This window comes from Peromyscus maniculatus, chromosome 13 (assembly GCF_049852395.1).
Source record: "Peromyscus maniculatus bairdii isolate BWxNUB_F1_BW_parent chromosome 13, HU_Pman_BW_mat_3.1, whole genome shotgun sequence".
NCBI classification, from domain to species: Eukaryota; Metazoa; Chordata; class Mammalia; order Rodentia; family Cricetidae; genus Peromyscus; species Peromyscus maniculatus.
In genome coordinates, this window is record NC_134864.1 from 44,078,603 (window position 1) to 44,102,479 (window position 23,877).

At 36.5% G+C, this 23,877-nt stretch overlaps 1 protein-coding gene across 3 annotated transcripts in view; it reads right to left on the reverse strand.

Annotated features, from left to right (window-relative positions):
• Positions 1-23,877, reverse strand: part of Spag16 (sperm associated antigen 16) — an 841,320-nt gene that overhangs the window by 209,867 nt on the left and 607,576 nt on the right. For all 3 annotated transcript variants that reach the window (XM_076550173.1, XM_006994855.4, XM_076550176.1), the window contains one exon: positions 11,706-11,832. In XM_076550173.1, the coding sequence (XP_076406288.1) occupies positions 11,706-11,832 (127 nt within the window). The remainder of the gene's footprint in view (positions 1-11,705; positions 11,833-23,877) is intronic.

Here is a 23,877-nt window from a genome sequence, read left to right on the forward strand (position 1 = left end):
TCTTTAACCTCAGGGGATACATTCTAAAACTCCTCGCTGATGTCTGAAACTGCAGATAGAAGGGAACTTATGCGTACTACATATTTTCCTATCTACAGTTGCATGTAATGAAAACAATGAAACAATTCATAAAGTAGAGACAGCAGAAGATTTAAACAATGAAGTCCACAGAACAACATAGGTAAAATAAATTACCTGCATATGGTTTCTGCCTATCCCAATTTGACATTCTCAGGTAGTGTAAAAGAAAAGACCGGCAAGACAATGTGATTTTTCATTATGTTACTCAGGAGAGCACACAATTTCAAAAATATGCTGTCTTTATTTCTAGAAATTTCCATTAATATTTTTGGACTGTGGTTGACTATGAGCAACTGACCTACAGAAGCAACACAGCAGAGACAGGGGGACTACTGCATGCATCATGAGCCTCTGTGTTCACATTCCATTGGAACACACCTGTGTTTGAAACATCGCATGGCATCCCATCATGAAAACTTATGATACTATATTTAGACAAGATGTATGGCTTAGACGTTGATTTTCAAGTATCTTCAGTGATTACATGATTGGTGTTCAAGGATGCCCATTTGAATCATCTTGTACACCATTTCATAATTAATATAAATAATGCTTGTCATTATTTTATTATTAAATACCTAAATGAGGCTCTCTAATATTATGATATCACATGAGAGAGAAAATTGACTTTGAATCATAGCAAATATAGCTTTGTTAACACAAGTTCAGCAATCATCACTAAAAGCAGAATATTGAAATCTGGCTAACTGACATATGAAGTATTACTATTAACATGATAGTCATAACATGAAATGCTTGCTATCTCAAAGTCCAAAGCTAGCCCAAGCTTTTATATAAGAAGCAATATTTACTTGGGTGTACATTGGAGTAGGTGGAGAAAAAAGTTACAGAGAAGTTTGGGTCTGGGAAGATGAAGAGCAGTGGAAATAATTCTAGAAATATATAACCTAGTTTAACTATCTTAAAACAAACTAGGTATCTGATTTGTCAATAAAGGTAATGATTATTTTTGGTGTTAGCAGAATCCACAGGCTAAGGACTAGAAGACATCCTAGTAGAATGAGTGACATTGAAATCCACAGAGAGTTAGACAGTTATAGCATATTATTATGAGATGGATAAAATGGGTTATTAAGAGACTGTGCTTCTTGAGATGAGTTCCATAATCACCTTTCCCATCACCTCAGAATTTCAGAATGCATAAGCAAAATGTGCTGCCTCAATACCAAAATAATTTTAAGTAGAATAGAAATGCGTCCTTCATATACGTTATACTGATGCAAATATCTTCAAGGAGATTCTTAAACTCTTGACACGACAAAAGGAACAGGTCAAACTGGTAGCAGTAAAAGTTAAACATCTCTAACTGTTAGCAAGAGCCACACACCTAAGTTTTTGTAGTAGTATTTGGTCATTGCTTCTTGACGGAAGAGTCGTGAATCCATAAACTCTACCTTCTCAGCAAATCAGTGGCATTCATGCACAGTTCCATCACACCAGACTCTGGAAGGAGAGAGCACTGCAAAGATAACTGGATGATGATGGTTAGGAGGGTGTTTAGCACAGAACACAGTAGTAGGCTTAAAGAGAACCTAGGAAACAGTGTGTCACAATGCACTGGCAAGTAAATGCTAAGACGAAGGAAGGAAAAGTCCACCTAGGAGAGAGGCGTGATAAAACTGGTAGACATATATTAATATGTGAAGTGTGACAATGTAGTATAGAATTAACGTAGGAATTTTAATGAATGTTACGGAGATGATATATATATATATATATATATATATATATATATATATATATATATAAAATTTTAAAAACTCTATGAAGAATAGAAAAATGAAAGAGTAATGATGAGGTACAAAATTGATGAAATAATATAATCTGATGACATTAATTTACCCCATCCTGAAAAGTAAGATTGGGATATTTTTGTGCTGAAAATATTTTAACTAAGAGAAAGAAGTGAGCAGAAAAAGAGTAGAAGTGGGAGAAACATAGCGTCCATGGTTACAGCTAAATTTGGATGGGGTTAAGTGGTCCCTAGGTCATATGGCTGTAGAACAAATGGAACATCATGCAAGAACTGGGAAGGGATGATAAAAGAGGGTGATGAGCATAGGAAAGACAAGCTATGAAAACAGACATGGGTGTATCTAGTCTGTCTTCCAAGTGCCGTTTTTATTTTTCCTCTACCTCCATACATAGATACAAGATACGCTTTCTCATAAACAGCTGTGTCGTGACACATACAGCATAGCACAAGTGGAACAGTTTGGGTTAAAATTTGTAACACTCCCCGCTGTTCCCTGAAACCACGGATGCTTTTGAAATTTCTTTTGTACAATAGAAGCTCACCTATTTTTTCTCCACTATGTCCCAGACTTCAGTTCACTGAAAGGCATACAACAAGCTTATGATAAATAATTCTTAATTACATGGGTATATTTTCCACCATTAGAGCAACAAAAATATAAGTGTGAAAATGACAAATGTTTATCAAATTTATTATTTTAAAATATTTAGTGTTCATTTTTAAAATACACTATTTTCCTCTTGTCCTTTTTTTTCCCTTTTGGTATGAAATGCAGAGGATGGTGCATGATGATTTTGAGAAATTTTTACTTACACTCTTAAATTACAAGTGAGAAGAAACACTTCTGAGCTCAATCAGATTGAGTAAATCATATTTGAATATTGTTTGAAATTCAATTTCAGATAACTAGCACTGCAGGTTATCACAAGTGCCAACTGTACCAGCTCCATCTCCACGCTGAGTACGCTGTTTGTTCTGGTTTGAGTTGCACATCTGTTGAACTACAAATTCCCATAAAGGATTATTCTATTAAAAAGTATCATATTGGCAGATTAAAGATGATTATCTATTCAATTTTGTATAACAGACTATTAAAAAAGGCAAATTCTTCGGTCACTGGCTCTGGACCATGCAGCATGTGTACACTGAATTTTAACTATTACCATTTAATCTAATAACTAGTGTATACTCTTAGATTAAAATAATCCATTCCTTTTAGGTTTCCAAACTGTGCATCTCTTGGAAAAATTCAAAGTGCTGATGTCACATATTGCTTTATGCAAACGTGTTTCTATCAGTTTACCAAGATTCAAAGCTACCTATACTGGCATGCACGGGTAGTTTTCATTATATCAGCAAACATATCGTCATAGCTCATTATTATTTCTAAATGATGTCAATATATATACAACCTACCCCTCATATTTGATTCATGGATACAAAGCTTTATGAATTTTTTTTTACTTAGGTGTGGTAGGAAAATAATTTGACAACAGAACATTATCCATTCGTTTACAAGTATGCCTTTGAAAGTAGGTCTAATATAACACCACAGAAAATCTCCATTAAATCCAATGTAGGATCCAATGTAGCAGCAGACCCTCAGGTTTGGGGCATATGCTCCATTCCAACTATTTGTACGTAGTTCTATACACAAGCCTTCTAAGGAATGTGTGAACAGGTATTTCATTTATACAACCAAGCAATTCAAGTGCCTCTTGATTGTCTTTGGATATCCTGTTACAAATACACTTCACTGTAGTTCTTCGTAAGAGAACTAAGCTATAATGGCAAGTTTACTTGTTTTAAAATACTACATAAGCTTCAGGAACTAACCCAAGTGTGAATTTGTGTGAGCCATGCAGGGAAACTGCAACCGCTGGCTGCAGCTGTGAGGTGCTGCAGCTGGTAACAGTAACTAATTATTCCTGCTCTCATTTCAACAGAATGGGTCAAATGCTTGAAATTATCAGTGTTTTTGGATTTATGAATCTTTTTCCCCCCAAAATTCTCATAGCTTAGATATGTGAGTTTAACAGGTCAGTTTTCCGAGGGATGTGGCTATTTATTTTTTAAATTTGGAGCACAGGGTCTGCCCTGGACTTCGAGGAGGAAGCCATAATGATCTCTACAATGATGATTGTGTGTCCCTGAATTAATGGATCTGTGGTTAATATGTCTTTAATTTATTTCAAATTTTTAAGAAATTCATAATAGTATTGGCATATTACTTCTTGTGTTTACTGTTAGCAAATGAATTTGCTTTTATCACGAAACACAAGAAGACAAAAATCAAAGAGAAAAAATTGTTATTTTTACAGAGAAAGCATAGAGCCTGTCCCTATGAATCTCCAACTCTTCTTAATAGAATTCCCAATTTATAGTAATTAAATGAAACAGTTTTCACAGAACTATAAGAGCATGTAAGTTTATTAATACAAATCAGTAATTAAAGCTCTCAAAGCTCTTCCAAGTGGAAGATATAAAACCCAACCAATAGGTCCGTGATGATTGAAAGAGAAAGCCCTGTTCTATGCATGCCATGCATCTCTCCACAGATCTACTCTATATTCCAAAGGGCTACAAATGTTCCTGCAGGTACCCGCTCCAACCTGTATACTCAAAGGACTGTACACGTCACTGTAGGTATAAGTTCCAGCCTGTATACCCAAAAAGCTATAATCTGATTTCCTAATGTTCCCTTCACTCTTTGGTCCAGTATCAGAGGGATTTGCATTCACTTAAGAACAAAATGGATTTTTTTAAAATATTCAATAGGATCAATGGACCAAATATTAAATAATAGAGCCATAAAATAATTGAGTAGGGTCCTGTGGACATCTATTCCTCATGTTTTATCTTCTATTCTGATGCCTCTATGTCCCAAGAAATCCATGTTACAGGATTAGTTCCATCCTCTTAATCTTGAGACATAAAAGAAGTGGACTTTTTTCCTTCCTTCCTTATCTAAGTTTTTAATACTTATTTCTAATTAAGGCAGGCCATAAATAAAAAAGAGCCGAGGATGTAGTTCAAAGGCAGAGTGCTTGCCAAGCAGATGTGAGGCTCTAGGTTTGGTTCTAAGCATTACCACTGCCATCTCTCCAGATATCTCTGTGTAACATTCCTACTTAGAACATTTACTAAGTGACTATTGTATATCATGTATCATGTGAGGTGCACAAATACTAGACAGCACTTGATCAAAAAAAAAAAAAAAACTGAAAGAAGGACCACAGAGCTGAAACTCAGACAAAAAATTAACTTTACATTCTTTCTTGTGACTCATGTGGCCTTGCCTGTTAAGTTAATAGAAATGTAATAGAAAGTGAAAATATAAAACCTCAAGTAAAGCTCCAGGATTTCAGATTGTCCATGTGAAGTGCACAGAAGTCCTCTGAGATGTAGTCGTCATTCAGTGTTAATTGTATGGATAAGTAGTGATGTGTGGTGTGGGATTGGAAATCCAGCCCTTGTAGGATGGAGCAGGTGCTCGGGTTTCCCAGAAGACTTGTAGGAAATTTGGCAGGTGATAGAATAGATTGTCTTTTGATAGTTTTCTAAATTCCAGAGACAACTAGTTGGTAATGAATGCTAATAATGCTAATAACAGGATGCTGTATCTCAGTCAGCTTTATGTAAAACTTCCTCCTGTGACCAGTAGTGAGGGGATTTCAGTATTTAGAGCAAATGAGTCATCTTTCCACACTTACATCACCTATGTATATAGAACCACATTATGAAAAAAAAAAGAATATACAACTCATATCTCAACATACAGACTGCCTGGCTTTGAATGCAAATGCTACATTTGAACAGTGGTACACAACAAGATGGGTAAAATTTTGGTGTCTCAATTTCTTCATCCATTAAAAGTGGACAAGAACAACATTATTAAATTTGTAGCGAGATATAAATAGAACACAAGTCCCCCTCTATAATTGAAAGACAATAGTGGGAGACTTAACTCCAGAGGTGTGAGCTGCCTCACTATGGAGACAATTCTCTACTGAGTATCCTTTCTTATTGCATTTTTTTTTCCTGTTAACAGTTTGATAGTGAGGATTTTTGAATATGTAAGTTCTCCACTCTGGTAAAGAGGCTGTGTTGCCCACTGAGCAGTGATTCTTTAATTCCTGCTCTCCAATTTGGCCTTGGAATTACAGGATTTTTCACTCTGGCTGGAGGAAACACAGACTATTCCTATGTGAGCCTGTGTGAGCTCCTGGAATTTTCTCCTCTATGCCTTTGGACCACTTCCCCTTGGCTTTAAGCTCTCATGCACAAATTATTACTCAGCTAGTTAGTGAATGGGTGGAAGAGCCTCTGCAGGTCTCCAGGGCTCTCACCTCGATGTCCTCACCTTGCAAACTAAAGCTGCTCTGATAATCAAAGCCTATACACCCTGGCTCCCCTCCTCTTGTCTCCCAGAACCTACTAAGTTGAATCCAGGCAGGCAGCATTCCGGGGTCAGTCACGTGGCTTACCTGATTCACCCTGTCTCAGGAACTCTCATTGTCTTTTTAATTGCTCACCAGATAGTGTTTGAAACCGCTATTGTTTCATGAATGCTTTGCTTACAGCCTCCCTCCGTCTACTCTAGCCTTCCATCCCTCCACCGTTTGGAACTAGAACTGGCCAGTCCCTGGTACCTACTCCTGGCTGGGGGCGGGGGAAGACCCTACAGTCCCTGGTACCCTCTCCTGGCTGCGAAGAAAGACCCTACAGTGCCTGATATCCACTCATGGCTGGGGTGGAAGACCCTACAGTCCCTGGTACCCTCTCCTGGCTGGGGTCGAAGACCCTACAGTTCCTGGTACCCATTCCTGGCTGGAGTGGAAGACCCTACAGTGCCTGGTACCCACTCATGGCTGACCCTACAGGTTTCTGACAGCTCATAAGCAAGGGAAATGAGGTTCAAAAATGTTTAGACATTCTTCCCAAATCTTTCAGCCATTAAGTATTGGAGGAAAACAAACAAACAAGCAAAACCAACCTCCAAACACCAGGGATTTTCTTCATGTGTGTTCTCTCTAATGTCCTTTGCTGCTCCATCAGAGGAATAAAACAGAAACTTCTTTGGTCTCTCTCTCTCTCTCTCTCTCTCTCTCTCTCTCTCTCTCTCTCTCTCTCTCTCTCTCTCTCTCTCTCTCTCTCTCTCTCTCCTCGCTTCCACCCTTCCTTTCTCTTCTTTCTCTCTCTCTGTCTCTCTTTCTTCCTTCCTTTCTTCCTTCTTTCCTTACTTCTTTCTGTCTGTCCATTCTTTCTTTCTTTTCTTCAACAGGATTTTTGTTTTGTTTTGTTTTTTTCTGTTTAGCCCTGTAGAACAGGCTGGACTTGAACTCACAGATCCACCTGCCTCTGCCTCCTAAGTGCTGGGATTAAAGGTGTGCACCACTTCTGCCCAACCAGAAACTGGCCCAGCAATGTACTATAGCCATATTAACCAACACTGATCAATTTGACACAAAGATTTGGGGGATGTTTTGTTTTGAAAAATTAAGGTGAAGTCAATCTGTTATTTTTCATCTTGTTCAAGAATTTTGGCGGCAGAGAGGGCTGCTCTCATGTTAGTGCTTCTGCCATGGTTCTGCTCATGGGAACTATATGGGATTATCTCCAAAGGTTGGGGCACTTTGCCCATTTGAATGATCAGACACCAACAGGCTTTCTACGGGATACCCTCCATCTGGCTCAAATTTCTGCTTCTGCATTTTCTAGAGATGTGACTTCTTTACAAATGTGCTGGAATTACCTTTTACAAAGGAGCAAAAAATATTGCTGAAGTATATAAGCACAATGAAATAAGAGATGTCGAAAGGGATATGTATAAATCCTTGCAATTCACTTTTATTACTTTCACCATGCAATGGCATTTAACATTTTCTGAAACAGTTTTGAATGAAAAAAAAACATTCAACATTTTAAATATGCCAAGTGAGAGATATTGTTTAGATAGTGAATAGTCACAAAAACTTGCTGGTTTACACTCCTGGGAGGCTCTTTGCTTAATGAGAAAGGAACATTTATCCTCTCACAAATACAGTGTTATAAGTTTATACTAATATATGGATACATCTATAAACACAGATAATCTGTATTTGTCACAGGCGATGTACTTGTAAATAAAACATTATGTAAATAATGCTATGCCACACCGTTCTTCTTTCAAATGTGTGAGTGGCTGATGCGGCAGTGGAAAAGCAAAGTCACACACAATGATTTATATATGCTCAAATGTTTAAATATATATGTACATTTCATAAACATAAAATCATTCTTAGTTAACCATTTCAACACACTCTTAATATCCTATAAGAATAAGGGGTTAGCCTTGCATTTTTTTAAATCCATCGACTAGCACACATTCTTGGATGTCATACTTACACACAGACGGGTCAAATTACTTTTCTTATTTCTAAAGTGAATAGAATGATCTCTGAGATCCCCTCCAGCATTAAGACGCATGGTGGAAGACTGAACTCAGATTTCCTTATTGCAAGACACTATTATTCCTTTGAATCCTCATTAAACCCTAAGACAATTATCTACTCTATTATTTCCATGAGGAATGTAATTCCAGAGAGATTAAATAATTTGTCTAAGGTCTAAATGATGCTGAAGACATTATTGAATCTAAGAGTCTGAATTATGGTATGTATTCTGTACCTATACTTCTGGGATATGAACTTCTCTATCAATGCTACATGTTATAAATGATGTACTAGTTAGCACATCAATCTCAAAACAGATAAAAGCCATTTTTTAGAACTCACATTTTGTAAATCTAAAATGATTCTTTTGCCTAAAACTTAACAATTATGTGTTTTTATATTCATGAAATTTGAAACGAACAGTACAGACAATGCTTTCAGTGGTGTTATGATTTTCAATATATTTCTTACACTGTGTCACATTTTCAGTGACTAAGAATCTAGTATTTACAAAAATAACTCATAGTTGATAGAGACAGTAGAACAGAACATTTCCCCAGATGTCCTTCAATGAAACTGATCCGGACATACGATGATCACGTAGAATATGAAACATTAACACAATTCTTGTTTGAACCAGCTTAGCCAGGATGCTACCTAAACATTCACATGTACTACTTAATACCAAGGTGGCAGTGCATGTTTGTTGATGATGACTTTCTCTTAGACCCAGAGTACAATGGTGGCTTTTGGACAGAGATCTGCCTCTTATAGAGATTCATCAGTAAAGTTGTGCTGAATAACATTTTGGTTGTATATAACTGTGAAACTTAATACTGTCACAAATCTTGACCAGGAAATATGGCTTGGCACAACTAAACATGTGCTCTCAATAAATATATTTTATTTCTAGCAAGATAAATATTCTCTTACTCCTTTGCAGTCATTATGTCATATAAGCTTGCATTAGCTTGCCCTATGAATACATAGAAATTAGTCATGTTCAGATGAATACGTATTTTGACTTTATTAAGTCAAACTTGATTTTTATCATTATATTTCAGATATTTTCATAATGTAGTTCTGCTACATTTCTTTACTAATAAGTAGCAAGTAGCAAATATGTAGGAGTTACTTATCCTTATTGCTATTTTGGCCAGCTTCAGATCTGCACTCTTTATGTCTTGACAACAACAAAATTCCCAGTATTATACTTCCTGATTTTCTGTCTTTCTACTCATGATCTGATTCGATCTTGGACTCCTCCTAATTCATCTAACTTTTGGGTTATTTTAAACTTTTTGAATAGGGTCAGTGAGCAAGTCTGTAGAGAAGCACAGTCTTCTCACTATTCAATGAGAAAAGCCTTCTGACAGTAATTTCTCAAGCACATTAAATTTAAATTAATGACAATATGTTTCTTGAAGAAATGGCCAAAGGGATGGGAAGGTCGGACTGAAATTACTTTTCTTTGACCTGATCACAGGGTCTCTGGTTTGCAGTCTCCGTCTTTTATTTTTCTCATCATTCTACCATTGATCCTCAATACTTTTCTTAACATTGGTGCATGACCATGAGCTTGGCAGTCATGGAGGAAAAAAAAAGAGATTTTCAGTACCTAGACTCTAATATATTGACTTGTGCAGCAGAAGATACATGGTGATATTTATTAAAAATCATGTTTATCTAGCTGTACAAAGAACTTTCCAACTGGATAACAAAGGTCAATAAAAAGTCAGCAGCAACACATCTAATAATGATAATAAAATACAGAGCTACTTTTAATTATGCAATATTCTTGTTAACGTCTTTAACTCATTATTAGAATGTACAGCCTTAGGTTTTACCATTCAAAGTTCAAAATTGAAAGATGTGACTAGTTGAATACCTGCTTAAGATAATCAAAATAGGTTTAGGGAAGTGACTGGTTTGTGACACCTCAGGAGAAACTCCCATGGAGATCTGACGCCAATGCACATTTACATGACAGAACATTGAAGTATTAATTTCTTACACAGAACATTATCAAGTGAAATACTGGTAGTTGAAATCTTTTATTCTTCACAGTGCTTTCTCTTTGAAATCTGGGAGACCTTAAGTGTCACAACATCATGAATATTGAAACTTTCACTTATATTAAGGACTCTCCTACTTTTACCGCCTAAGCATTACGTGGGTGCCAACACATCCAGCAACTAAAAACTCTAGTTTCTAATATCATTTACATGTTCATATCCAAAGAAAATACAAGATACCATTTAAGGAAATAACTTATCATTTCCATTTTCAGATGTTTAATGGTAATAACACAAAACCAGTTTCAAGAAACACACAGCAATTCTCTTGTGGTTCCAGAATTACTCTTGGCATACTTGTGCTTCTGGACCAGAGAATTAATACTGACTACGTTTTTAAATAATGCATTATCTTTTCTTCTTACATATTTATTTCTTCCCTAACAACGGAAATCCTGTCATATCAAAATTTTAATCTATCACAAATAATGCAAATATTTTGAGGAATTCCCAAAAGTTCAAAATCTTAAATATGAATCACACTATCAAAGGGAAGATCTGCTGTCCATTTATCATCTAACAGAGGCTAACATTACATATGAAGACACAGAAGTACTTTAATCTTCTAAGTGGAAGATTGGAATTACTTTGCTTAACAACAGATTCCACTCTATCATCAGTAGGGGTAAAATATTTTATCTGCTTGATAATTTGTACACTATTTCAGGAAAAATGCTACAAAAAATAATTTTATAGAGCACAAACCCTTAATTACAATAATAGACGAATGTATATATAAATTTTAGAACATTTCTGAGCAATTTATTAACTTTTTTTTTTTTTTCGAGAAAGGGTTTTTCTGTAGCTTTGGAGCCTGTCCTGGACTAGCTCTGTAGACCAGGCTGGCCTCGAACTCACAGAGACCCACCTGGCTCTGTCTCCCAAGTGCTGGGATTAAAGGCGTGCACCACCACCGCCCGGCCTAACTTTTTACAATTAAGCTATCTCATTAAAATGTTTCAAGTTCACTTTGATACAATGTTGGTTCTTCTCCACTCATTTACCTGTGTTTCAGGAAGCCCAGCTAGCTTACGTTGGGAAGGATTCCATGGGATGTGGGCTATAAGGGTACACATGATGCTGTCAGCAAGCTTATGTGTGTCTACGCTAGTATCACTTCTCTTCTTTGTTACTTCCTTCCTTCTGTGATCAATATAGTTCTTTTGTAATAAGATTCATGATATTGATAAACTATAAATACCATAGTTGGTATATTCAAAACAGATAACTACAAATAAAATATTACCAAAAGCTTTAGAGGGGAAAAGAAAAACCATTTCAGGGGGAAAAAAACCATTCTGTTAGTTTGGAGACAAGAGTGAGACAGAGGGACCCTACCTGTTGAGTCAAAGTTCACCTCATTGCCGGGACTCGGACCCACATCAATGGACACAATTGGAATGAGCTTCCGGAAGTCCCACAGCTTTGTGACTCCACGGGCATCACAGGATGCTATTATGTGGCCCTTTAAAACACATAATAAAAGAAATATATATGTGTATATATACATATATATATATATACACATAAATACATGTGTATATATAGGAACCTATAATAAAAACATAAACATGAGATTTTTGTTATAGTTTTATCAATGCCACAAAAAACATATTTCTCTAACCTAAAAAGAATTCACTATGTCCTCATCTTGGATATAAAATTATATCTAACAATGTTCTTAAGATATAAAATCTTAAATGAAAATTATGAAGATCAATTTTTAAGGAACTACTGAAATTTTAGTTCTGTGAAAAGATGTAAAACATATAAACACTTATATTTTGTTTTATTGCACAGATTATATGTGTATGAGTTATGTGACACATAGAACTAGAAATAGGAAAAAATACTTCATATGTGCATTTCCTATAATACACTTCTAACTAATTAGTACTGCTAGTTAATGCCACAAATGAATTTAGGAAGATAAGGTCAGGCAGTGGTGGTGCATGCCATTAATCCCAGCACTTGGGAGGCAGAGGCAGATGAATCTCTGTGAGTTCAAGGTCAGCCTGGTCTACACAGTGAGTTCCAGGACACATTTCAAAGCTACATAGAAAAACTCTGTTTCGAAAAACAAACAAACAAACAAACACACACACAAACAAAAAGAGTTAGAAATCTAAATGGATGCAATGGTCAGGGTTAGACAAACTTTTCAATAGAGTTGTTTGGGCTGTTTTGTTAACATATTGTATTTGTTTGATAATGCTTATGCTGTTGCAGGAAAACTGCTGAAAACAAACATTTTATAGAGCACAAAACACTTAATTACAATTAATAGCTATTGTATGAGAGCAAGGAGGAAGGTGTTTGTTTGGATGCAGCAGAGGGAAAACAGAAAAGCAGATAAATCAAGTGTGATGGAAAAAGAGAAGGGGCTTTTCCAGAATAGTAATAAGCCTGACCTTATCCGTCGGGAGTCTAGACTTCCTGTATAGACCTTGGCCTCTCAGAAAAAATATGTCAATTTTTGAGGACCACTCCACATCAGTAATGGGGGTGGGGTGAAGGGCAAGAGGGGCTCCTGATCTCCCTCTACATTCATCCTCAATGTTTCTGCATTCAGTTTCTGTGCTCATTCATAAATGCAATGAATTGGCCACATCAGAACCGCATCACTGTTCATACTTGGTAGACTTTTCAATTTGTCTCACAGATTTCCTCTAAAAACAAGCTTGATTTTTAACCACCAAATCACAACCTTTCTTTTCCTTTCTTTCTTAATTTTTAAAAATGTTAAAGGCATTAACTTTCTTACTAAACAATTTTCTTTGTTATTTTAATCAAGGTCATAGTTTCCCCTTTCCTATTTCCTGCCAGATGTGTATCCTTCCTGTAAAAAGTGAACAACCTGGATACGAGTTAAAGGAAATCTTCTCATTTTCCCTAAACACACCAGTCATGCAAGGAATGCCATTTGTTTTAAAATTCTGTAACTGTTGTCACTGGCAAAGCAATATGAAATCTGTGTCCCCAATCTAACAAATGAGATGCTCAATCTTTAATGACTTAAAAGAAGCAGAGAAAATTTGCAATGTTCTCAATTATGTAAACACATTTTTGAAAGAATTGTGAGGAATCAGTGAGTTTCATTCCAGAAAAATGAAAGATCGGTTCATAGGTCTTAGCAGGGAATATTAATGTTACAAATTAGAAAAAGTCCTTCCCAAATATAAAGATTTTCAGTCATCTTCAGACATCACAAATGGGATCTTTGTTCAACCTAGGGAACATAGTAGATAAGTTTTAATCAGAATTTAATTTGGGTGCACCTCTCACAACAGACATTTTTATTGATTTGGACATTGTCTGGAGACTTGAAATTAAAGAGGATTAAAAATATACCTTATCACAATGAGTATTAAAATATGAGGAATTACACTAAAAATTAAAAAAAACTAGCCTCCTCATTTATATTGGGTAAAAATAAATATTAAAATGTTTTTATGTTTAATACCTAATGATGTTGCTGTCAAATGATCAATGTTTCATAGTTTAAATATGTTAAAATGATTTAAAATGTATGTTTTTAATAAACAAGGTAAGTGCTACATGATTCAATAAAATTAATGCATAGTAATATTTTCAAACTTTTGAGCAATGACCATAATTTAAGCATGTTTTTCATTGCCTTAGGAACTTAGAAGCTATGACTGAGGATGTATTATGTTGAAATAAACATAGTAACTTATTAAGAGATAGAAGTTGATTTTTAGATTTAATAACTACATGATAATAATTAACAATTACTTAGTTATACCAAGCATGTAGGGCACATGTAGAGCCTATCATGGTGTTTTGTAGCATAATGGAGCCCCAGAAAGTATCCATTAAATTAGAAGATGGATAGTACCATCATAGAGTTGATTATAATATTTTAGTTTAGTCCAACTCTAGCCTTGACAGTCTTAAGGTTCATATTAATTTTAGCACTCATGATTTTGAGTCAAAACATACAATGTAGATGATGAAAGTGTTATTAAAAACTTAGAATATCTAAAGACTCCAGGAACATCCTTTTCTCATCTCAATCAAATCAGAAGGGCATCAGCCTACCTCCATCTGTAAAACAGGATAGCAATCTAGAATAGCATTACACAACTGGAGATGAGGTCTGAAGACTCTTGAGGTAGAGAGTCACGGGAAAGGGATTAGATGGTGGAAGGGTTTAAAAAGTTTGATAAAAAGATGACAAGAAAAAGAAATATAAAGCAGAAACCAAATAAGGGTGATACCATGGACCTCGAGCTGAGGCTCAGAATTAACTGGCCATTTGGCTTTAGTGGGTAAATAGTTGGGAAGAGCTTTGTGCCAGGTGGGAGACTGAAGCCAACTTATTGTTAAACCATGAGTAGTTCTAAAATTTCTCAATCAAATGAGACAAAATTTGGACAAAAGTTGCTGGACAAAGTTGTTTGAAACTACACTTTATAAATGACAAATGGAGAGAATCTGTATTAAACAGAGTATCTCATGATATGGACCAGAACCCAGATGATCAAATCTGTGGTTTCAATACCAAATTGCATCATTAATGCAAACCCTATAATACTGAGGGATCGCAGGGCTGCTGGCCTGGAGGACCTGAGGAAAAGGAAGTAAACACAAGGCTGAGCTCTACAGAAAAGACATGAAAATAAAATGGAGAGCAGAAGAGGGAAAAGCAAGAAAACAAAAGAATTCCTATTTTTATAAAAAGCGCTCTCTCTCTCTCTCTCTCTCTCTCTCTCTCTGTGTGTGTGTGTGTGTGTGTGTGTATGTGTGTGTGTGTGTGTGTGTGTGTGTGTGTGTGTGTGCATGTGTTACAGGGGATTGAAACTATGGCCTTACATATGCTAGACAAACACTCTACCACTAAGCTACCTTAAAATTAGTATTTCCCAAGTAATTGCAGATTTATATACCCAAATGACAGGTAAAGAAAAAAAGGAAAAGTAAGAATATATAAAATTCAACAATAAAAAGCCTGAACTAAAACAAAAGTTGGTATTCATTAAATATGTAGTACCAGCAATTCTGTGAAAATTTATATAGGCCAGACAATTTTATAAGAATGAAAAAAAGTTACAAAAGCGGTATTTCCTTATAATGCTGCAATTATATAAAATTGCACTAGGTTAGCAAAACAGAACAGTTGGAATGTAAAAGGAAAAATACACAACATCTGACAAGTTTAGAATTAATTCAAATGAGGGATTTATATTAAATTATCGAATAAAGTTGAAGTCATTTATGAAAATTCCATGTTTTTTGAAAAAAATTATTTTATTGTTTATTTATATGTGCGTATCACATGTGTGTAAGCACCTGTAGACACTGGAATAAAGTGTCAATCAGAACTTCTGGAGCTGGAGTTACAAGTGGTCCTCAGCCACCCAGTGTGGGTGCTGGGAACTAAACACAGGCTGTCTGAAAAGCAGCCATCTCTCTGGCCAATATATATATATATACTTAAAATAATGAGATATTAAATTACATACATGGTTTTCTAGAAAGAAACAATTAAATCACGATAGGAATTTATGGACACCTAAAATTAAACTTGGCTAATAAATATAATACAGGCCAACAAAATCAGAAGCAGATCTTCCCACAGGAGATAGACAGATAACTTAAAATCTTTGTCAAAAGAAGACAAAAAGAAAATAGCTACAAAGAGAAAAAGTCATAGTCAGCAACATTGGGAAATGAAAGCGGAATCATGGGGGCAACGCAAAAGTGTGTTGAGGGCAGAGACCGTAGGTTGATGCTAGGTGTCTTCCTCAGCAACTGCCCACCTTTCTGCTTTGAGACAGTGTTTTTTATTGAACCCATGGCTCCCCATCTGGCTACTCTGGCTGGACAATAATCCCCAGAGATCTGTCAATCTGCCCCCACCCCCAGTCTGAGATTACAGTCATAAGCAATCGTGATTTCAGTTTACATAATGCTGGGAATAAAACTCAGATCCTCATGCTCTCAGAGCGAGAATTAGTTGACTGAGCCATCCCCTAGTTCCAAGAGGTACCATTTTAAATTATGGCAGACTTTAACAAAACATCCGCAAACACTACAAGGATGTGATGCAGATTGTAAATTCTTCAGAAAAACCGAATTTTTAAACAAAAAATAAACTTAAAATCAGCTAACAATAAGGTAAAAATATAATAAATACAACAAAGTCATCATACATACACAAAAAAGGAACCATCAAGAAGGAAATACTGAACCGGTAATAACAAAGGAATAAAAAATCTGCTCTTTAAATGAAACATAGGCAAAAGAAAGGACTAAGGGGCATCTGAAGAGCTTTGTAAAACCAATTAATGTTACTTTGTGTTTATTTGTGAGTACCTGCATGCATGTACATATGCACTATGTGAGTGTCTAGTGTACCTGAAGGCCAGAAGAGAGCATCATATCACCGAAATTGGAGTTACAGGCAGGTGTGAACTACCATATGGGTGCTAGGACCTGAACTCAGTCTAATGCAAGGGTAGTAAGTACTCTTAACTGCTTATCATTATCTTCAGCCCCTGGAACTCCTTTTTATAGATCATAGCAATAAGCACTTGTGTTCCTGTCTACAGGTAATATCTTTTCAAGATCTGCCAATGGATGCCTTTAGCCTTGGAGTATTAAATTTCACTATCTGAATGTTTCCTTGTATCTATACCTAGGATAAAAAAGTTTTCATTTATAAATAAAGCACTGTAAAATATTAACAACAATCACTGCTGAGAATCTTAATTCTCAACTATATTGGATATGGAACCAACTAAGAGATAGTCTCCTGGAATATCTGAGAAGGCGTGTCCAGTAAGGTTAATTGAGGGTTGAATATCATCCCCTGGAGCAGGGGATCTGTCTTAGTTAGAGTTAATATTGCTGTGATGAAATATCATGACCAAAATCAGCTTGTAGATGAAAGTGTTTATTTCACTCACATTTCCATATAACAGTTCATCATCAAAAACAGCCATGCCGGGCGGTGGTGGCGCACGCCTTTAATCCCAGCACTCAGGAGGCAGAGCCAGGCGGATCTCTGTGAGTTCGAGGCCAGCCTGGGCTACCAAGTGAGTTCCAGGAAAGGCGCAAAGCTACACAGAGAAACCCTGTCTCGAAAAAACAAAAACAAAAAAAAAAAAAAAAAAAAAAAACCAAAAAAAAAAAAACAAAAAAAAAACCAAAAAACAACAACAACAACAACAAAAAACAGCCATGATAGGAACCTGGAGGCAGGAGCTGATGCAGAGGCCATGGAAGGGTGCTTCTTACTGGCTTTCTCAGCCTACATTTTTATAGAACCCAGGACCACCAGTCCAGGAAAAAGCTGATCCCTCTCCATCAATCACTAATTTAGAAAATGCCCTATGAGCTTGTGTATAGCTTGATCTTATGGAAGCATCTTCTTAATTAAGGTTCTGTGGTGATATTTTGTATGTGCACCCCAATAAAGCTTATCTGGAGATCAGAGGAAAAAGCCAGTCACCATAGTAAGCATTGAAGTCAGACAACGCTGGCACACATCTTTAATCCTAGCATTTGGGAGGCAGAGATCCATCTGGATCTCTGTGAGTTCAAGGCCACACTGGGAACTGTGGTGGTATTGTGTTCCCCAAAATATTGTGTACCATAATAAATTTATCTGGAGTCAGAGAACAGAACAGAGGCTAGAAAATGGTGGCACTCACACCTTTAATCCTAGCATTCCAGAGGGAGAAATCCATCTGGGATCTCTGTGAGTTCAAGGCCACATTGGAAAGAGCCAGGCATGGTGACACACACCTTTAATCCCAAGAAGTGAGCCTTTAATCCCAGGGAGTGGTGGTAGAAAGCAGAAAGGTATATAAGGCGTGAAGACCAGAAACTAGAAGCATTTGGCTGGTTAAGCTTTCAGGCTTTCAAGTAGCAGTTCAGCCTAGATTCATTCAGGATGAGGACTCAGAGGCCTCCAGTCTGAGGAAACAAGACCAGCTGAGGATCTGGCAAGGTGAGGTAGCTGTGGCTTGTTCTGTATCTCTGGTCTTCCAGCTTCACCCCAATACCTGGCTCAGAGGTTTGATTTTATTAATAAGAACTCTTTAAGATTCCTGCTACAGGGAACAGAGCCAAGTATGGTGGCACATGCCTTTAATCCCAGCACTAACCGTAGAGGTCTAGAGGTCTGTACAGACAGACAGGAAGTGATGTAGCTTGGTGGAGAGAGGAAGTGAGATGGCCTAACAGAAAGGCATATAGACATGCGTATACAGAAAGTAGGCCTCTTTGGAGAATGATTGTATCAATGAGGTGAGGTTAGCTCTGGCTTGTCCTATTCTTCTAATCTCTCAGTTTTTCACAACAATATCTGGCTCCAGGTTTATTATTATTATTATTATTATTATTATTATTATTATTATTATTATTATTAAGACCATTTATCAAGTCATCTTACAAGGTTCCTTCCTCTCAGATGACTTTAGCTTGTATCAATTTGACATAAAACTATTCAGCACAGAACCCTTCCAGCAGCAGCTGCCTCTATAGAGAAAAGGCCATGAAAAAACATACAGCACACAGCACCTGCTTCTGCGTTTTGCTGGTGAGCACTATCCTGTTGTACTGTTGATGCTGCCATTTTCCACTGACATCGAACCTAGACCCTGTTCGCTTCCAAGATGGACTGATGACCTGTGGCTCTACGGGAGTCTTCTAGGTCTTCAGTATTGATTTGGGATCTCCTCCAGCTTGATGGGCTGAGCAGCCACCAGCTTCTTGGCCTCCGAGTCTATAATCAGCTATTGTTGGACTACTTAGCCTATATCACAAAAGCCAGCCTGGTAAGTCCCCCTTTGTAATATATGTTAATTTTATCAGTCCTGTTCTTCTAGAGAACCCTGACAATGCAATCACCAGCAATAAACATAACAATTAGAACAGCATACTTTAATAAAAGTTGGGTGAGAGTGGATTGGTCTCTCTTCTTTCTCCTTCTCAAATGATCATAATTCCTCCTTGCATTATAATGCTATTCTCTGCAGTTGACTGCAGAGAAGTAAAATTGTGGGAACTGAATTAAAATAAGGAATGAGAGCTGTCATCTAATTAAGTTAGCTCAAACATTACTGATTTCTATGGATGAGATCCAGGTGGCTTGGTTCTGAGATGACAGTCTCTCTGGTGGCCCTGAGTTTGCTATCTCTCTTGAGAAGGATTGCCTTTTATACCCTACACCATGGATAAATTCTTCCAGTGTCCATTCCTTTACTGGGACAGAAAATAAATGTCTAGGCACATCTGGCTCAAATAGCATGAATAACAATACTTTTTGTAGTTTCCAAACTCATATTGAGAAATAACCTCCTTTCTCTCTGATTAAAAGGTTTCAAGACATATATAATCTATATGTACACAAATAACCTGACTACTATATTCAGGTATTGCATGGCAAAGGCAGGTAAAATAAAGGCCATAAGGAGGTATTTGTGTTTCGCTTTCCGCATAATCCCAATGTCATCTGACTTTGGTCCTACATGAAGTTTATTTTTGTGAGCCAATGAACATCCTACTTTGACTGAACTTCATAGGGATTTGGAAATTTCAGTAAAAACATGGTATCAAATTAATTAGAATTTTAGTGGTAGTATTAATATTGAAGAATGCAGGAAGAATTGCTTTGCTATAGGTTCATTAATAAATAGAAGATAGATAGATAGATAGATAGATAGATAGATAGATAGATAGATAGATAGATAGACATTTTATTACCATCAAATCTGCTCAGTATTATTTGTAGGGTTACATCATCAGGCACAATCTCATTGTACAGATCAAGAAAATGTTTGAAAAGTGGCATGGTGCTAATTCCCTAAAATTACTTAGTTGAAATGATTTGAATCTTTGGTTTATTTAGACACTGAGAGTTTATCTACATTAGTTCATTTTATTTCTGGGTTATTCTAATATGGAATAATATATTATAAATGCTTAACACTATTGAAAATATCTCCTAATTAGAGTATATATTAGTATATATGTATATATATATATATATGTCTTAGAGTCAATATCTCAAATAAATATTTGTCATGTAGATTTTCCTCACATTATTATTTATAATATTAAAACATAAAATATTGTCAAAAGAAAATACATATACATGCATAAATAAAAATAGCATGAATAGATATATATGTCAGATATTTTAACTAATATAATGACATCATAAAGATTATTATTGCAAGAAAAATGTAGACAAGTCAATCACTCAGAGAGGCAGCAAAGAAAGTTATCTGTATTTTATTTTATGGTACATACATACACACACACACACACACACTCACGCACACAAACAGACATAGAAAAGAATATGGTAGGAACTCAAACTGAAATGCTTGTTCTTAAGCATCAGACTGATTCACTGCAACTTTGTGCTTTTGCATTTTGAAAATTCAGACCTTTGTTACCATTTTTCAGCATCATGAATGTTTTCAAACAAACACTGAAATGCAAACTTTGTGTATGAAGCTCGTTGGGTGACCTCATTTTCATTCCCTGAGATTCTTCTCCTAACACAGACAGAAGCCCAGGGTCATCAAGCAAATGGTAGGAACATTAAACCACAGAAACATCAGCTGCATTCAATGTGTGGAGGTAATGACCTGTGGCTCGGAATTAAGGTATAACCATAAGAAAATGCTTAGGATCATTAGGGGGAAAATTAGTATTTCAAACATTTTTAGTACTGATACATTAGCATGTGTCTTAGGACAGGCCAGGCAGCATTAAACAATAGCTCATTATACAAATCTATCGGTACCCAATGGCATAAATACAGCAACCTAGTATGGAATTAAAATGGAGAGAGAAGGTAAAATTTGAGAACTTCAAGGAACACAAGACTAAAGTAGCAAATGTAAAGGGTTGAAAAGAGTAAGTAAAACTGCTGTTTTTAAAAAAATACTTTTTCTCAGCCATTTGTTAGACATTAATAAATATTATATCATAATTCATGTGAGTATGGAGGCTACAAAACTAAACAAAAAATGTTGACCAGAAACTATACAACATACAACTACACAGTCACATAATTTTCTATGCATTCCAAGTGATTTTCATCTCACCCAGTTTCACCTATACAGCTATGACTCATACTACTTGATTACATGGAAAAATCGAGAGTTAAAATGTGTCATTATAAATTACCCAAAGCCATTTCTTTGGTAAAAACATAGGCTGAGAATTCACTCCATGATAATCTGACCTAGATGGCCACACTAAAGCTTTTAATATGGAAAACATTTTACATCGACTGAGACACTTTGGGGGAGGTGAAGCTCCTGAAACCATTTCAGCGCTTAAAGGGCATGTTCTGTTGTTGAGGTAGAACATACTGAAATAGATAATGAAGCTAACAGAATGCCAGCAAGTGTGCAATCACAAAGAACAAATTGGGCAAGCTAGGGTGTAAATGTATAAAGCAGAGAGATATTACAAATCTGTGGAGACTACGAACCTATGGCAGCAAGTATGTTCTCAGCTTTGTTCCCCTCACTTGGGGTCAGGGGAAAGAGACATAAGAGACATGAGATGTCAGTCACTTATTTAGAGAGAGTCAGGCAAGGACAAGAGAGGGATTAAATGGCAGAATTAGGCACCTAGTTGTTTAGAATACAAACTGACCACCTAGTCAAGAGTGTGGGATCTGACATGGTTTCTTCTAAGACAGTAGCACCATAATTAGGTTCATCAGAGAAAGGCAGCTTTCTGGAAATGATAATATTTTAGATGGATTAAGAACATAAACAAATATCAGAGAAAAGCAGAGAGAGGATGACACCATTTATTGTGAAAATGGCATAATATCAGAGTACAAACCAGAAATTACATATTATTCAACAGAAAATGTGGTGAATTTATGATGAGAGTAACAATGCATAAAAATCCTGACTTTTTGAGCATATATGGAGGAATGATAATTTAATATGTATAAGAAAATGTTGTTAGGAATTTTGAACATAAATCTGGGTATTTGAATGAGAATTTTGAAGGCAAAAACCTTCAGGGAGCAAGCAGGTTACGTCAAATGCCAAATTCTGTGAGGCCTGTAGAAATGAACACTGTTTTCCTGTGGTTTTATTCACTGGTCTTAAGTCTCAAAGAGACTGAATGGAGTGAAATGTGTCTCTGCTAGTAGAAAACCTATCCCATCATTCCTCACATAAATACACAGCATCTTAGGTGTTTGGCACTGTTTTTAGGGGTGACAATAAAAGCCGTAAGTCCCTATTTCATCAAGTTTGAATATTTCTGGTGAGAATCATATATTAAAGTATGTTGATGTTAATTAACGATAAAGAATTTTCTGAAGATTGTAGAAAAGGAATCGTTTGTTTGAGAGAGTGAGGCTATGACCTTTGAGGTAAGAGCTAGCAGGTTTGTGGGCAAAGATGCACCATACGTACCCCAATCAGAGAGGAGGAGAAGATCAAGGCACCTGGGAAAATGTAATGAAAGGAAAAACAAAACAGCAATGAAAGGAAACAGACCCATGTTCCTGTGGTCCTGTACCCCGAGTCCTCGGTTACACAGGAACTCAGGAAGGAAAACAAATAACCAAAGCTTAATGTCACTGTGTTAAATGGACTCAGCACACACACACACACACACACACACACACACACACACACACACACACACACACACACAACAAAACAAGAAACAAAAAAAAAAAAACCCAAAGAGCAACAACAACAAAAACACCCTTATATTTGGAGATTAACTGGAAACCATGGTATTCTCCACTAAGTCTAGATGGCTGCAGGGCAGAGAGAGCCATTCCTAGGATTTTAGTTAAAACACATACATCTAAGTCTACATTTTCAATTGTTTCCACTCTACAGAATCCCTTATTTCAGTCCCTCAGCACCTCACACAAGGACCCTGAGGCAAGTTCCCTGCCTTCAACCCTGTGTCTTTGCTGGCCGTTCATACAGTGAAACTTCCCAATTAAGAGTTTTCCCCCAGAAGACTCTGGGCTATGTCTAGTGGCATCTTTGATTTTACCAACTGAGTGAGCAGCATGTAGTGGACTGTGGCTAGGGATACTGATAAACAGTTCCCTGGACATCGTCTCATCCTCAGCATGGAAATATGATTCCATAAAACCAACAGTTCTGTTGCTCACACACTGCTCTCCACTACTGCACTAATGGCAGAGTACTTTGTTTTCTCTACAATTCAAACTTAAGTTCTCTTTGGCTTGTTTTCTTCATGCTTATCACCACCCAATTTCCTCAGTGTTACTCTGCTTGCTGCTCCTGAAAGACACACACACACACACACACACACACACACACACACACATACACACACACACTTACACACATATTTCTGCTTGCTCCCTTCACTGCCTGGAATGTTCATTTCCTGTCTCTGTAGATATTAAATATGTTTACAGCTTGGTTCAATACAGCTCCTTAAAGTCCACTGGGCAACATATTATATTCCTCCTCTTGCTCTCATAAAACAGAGTCACAAACCT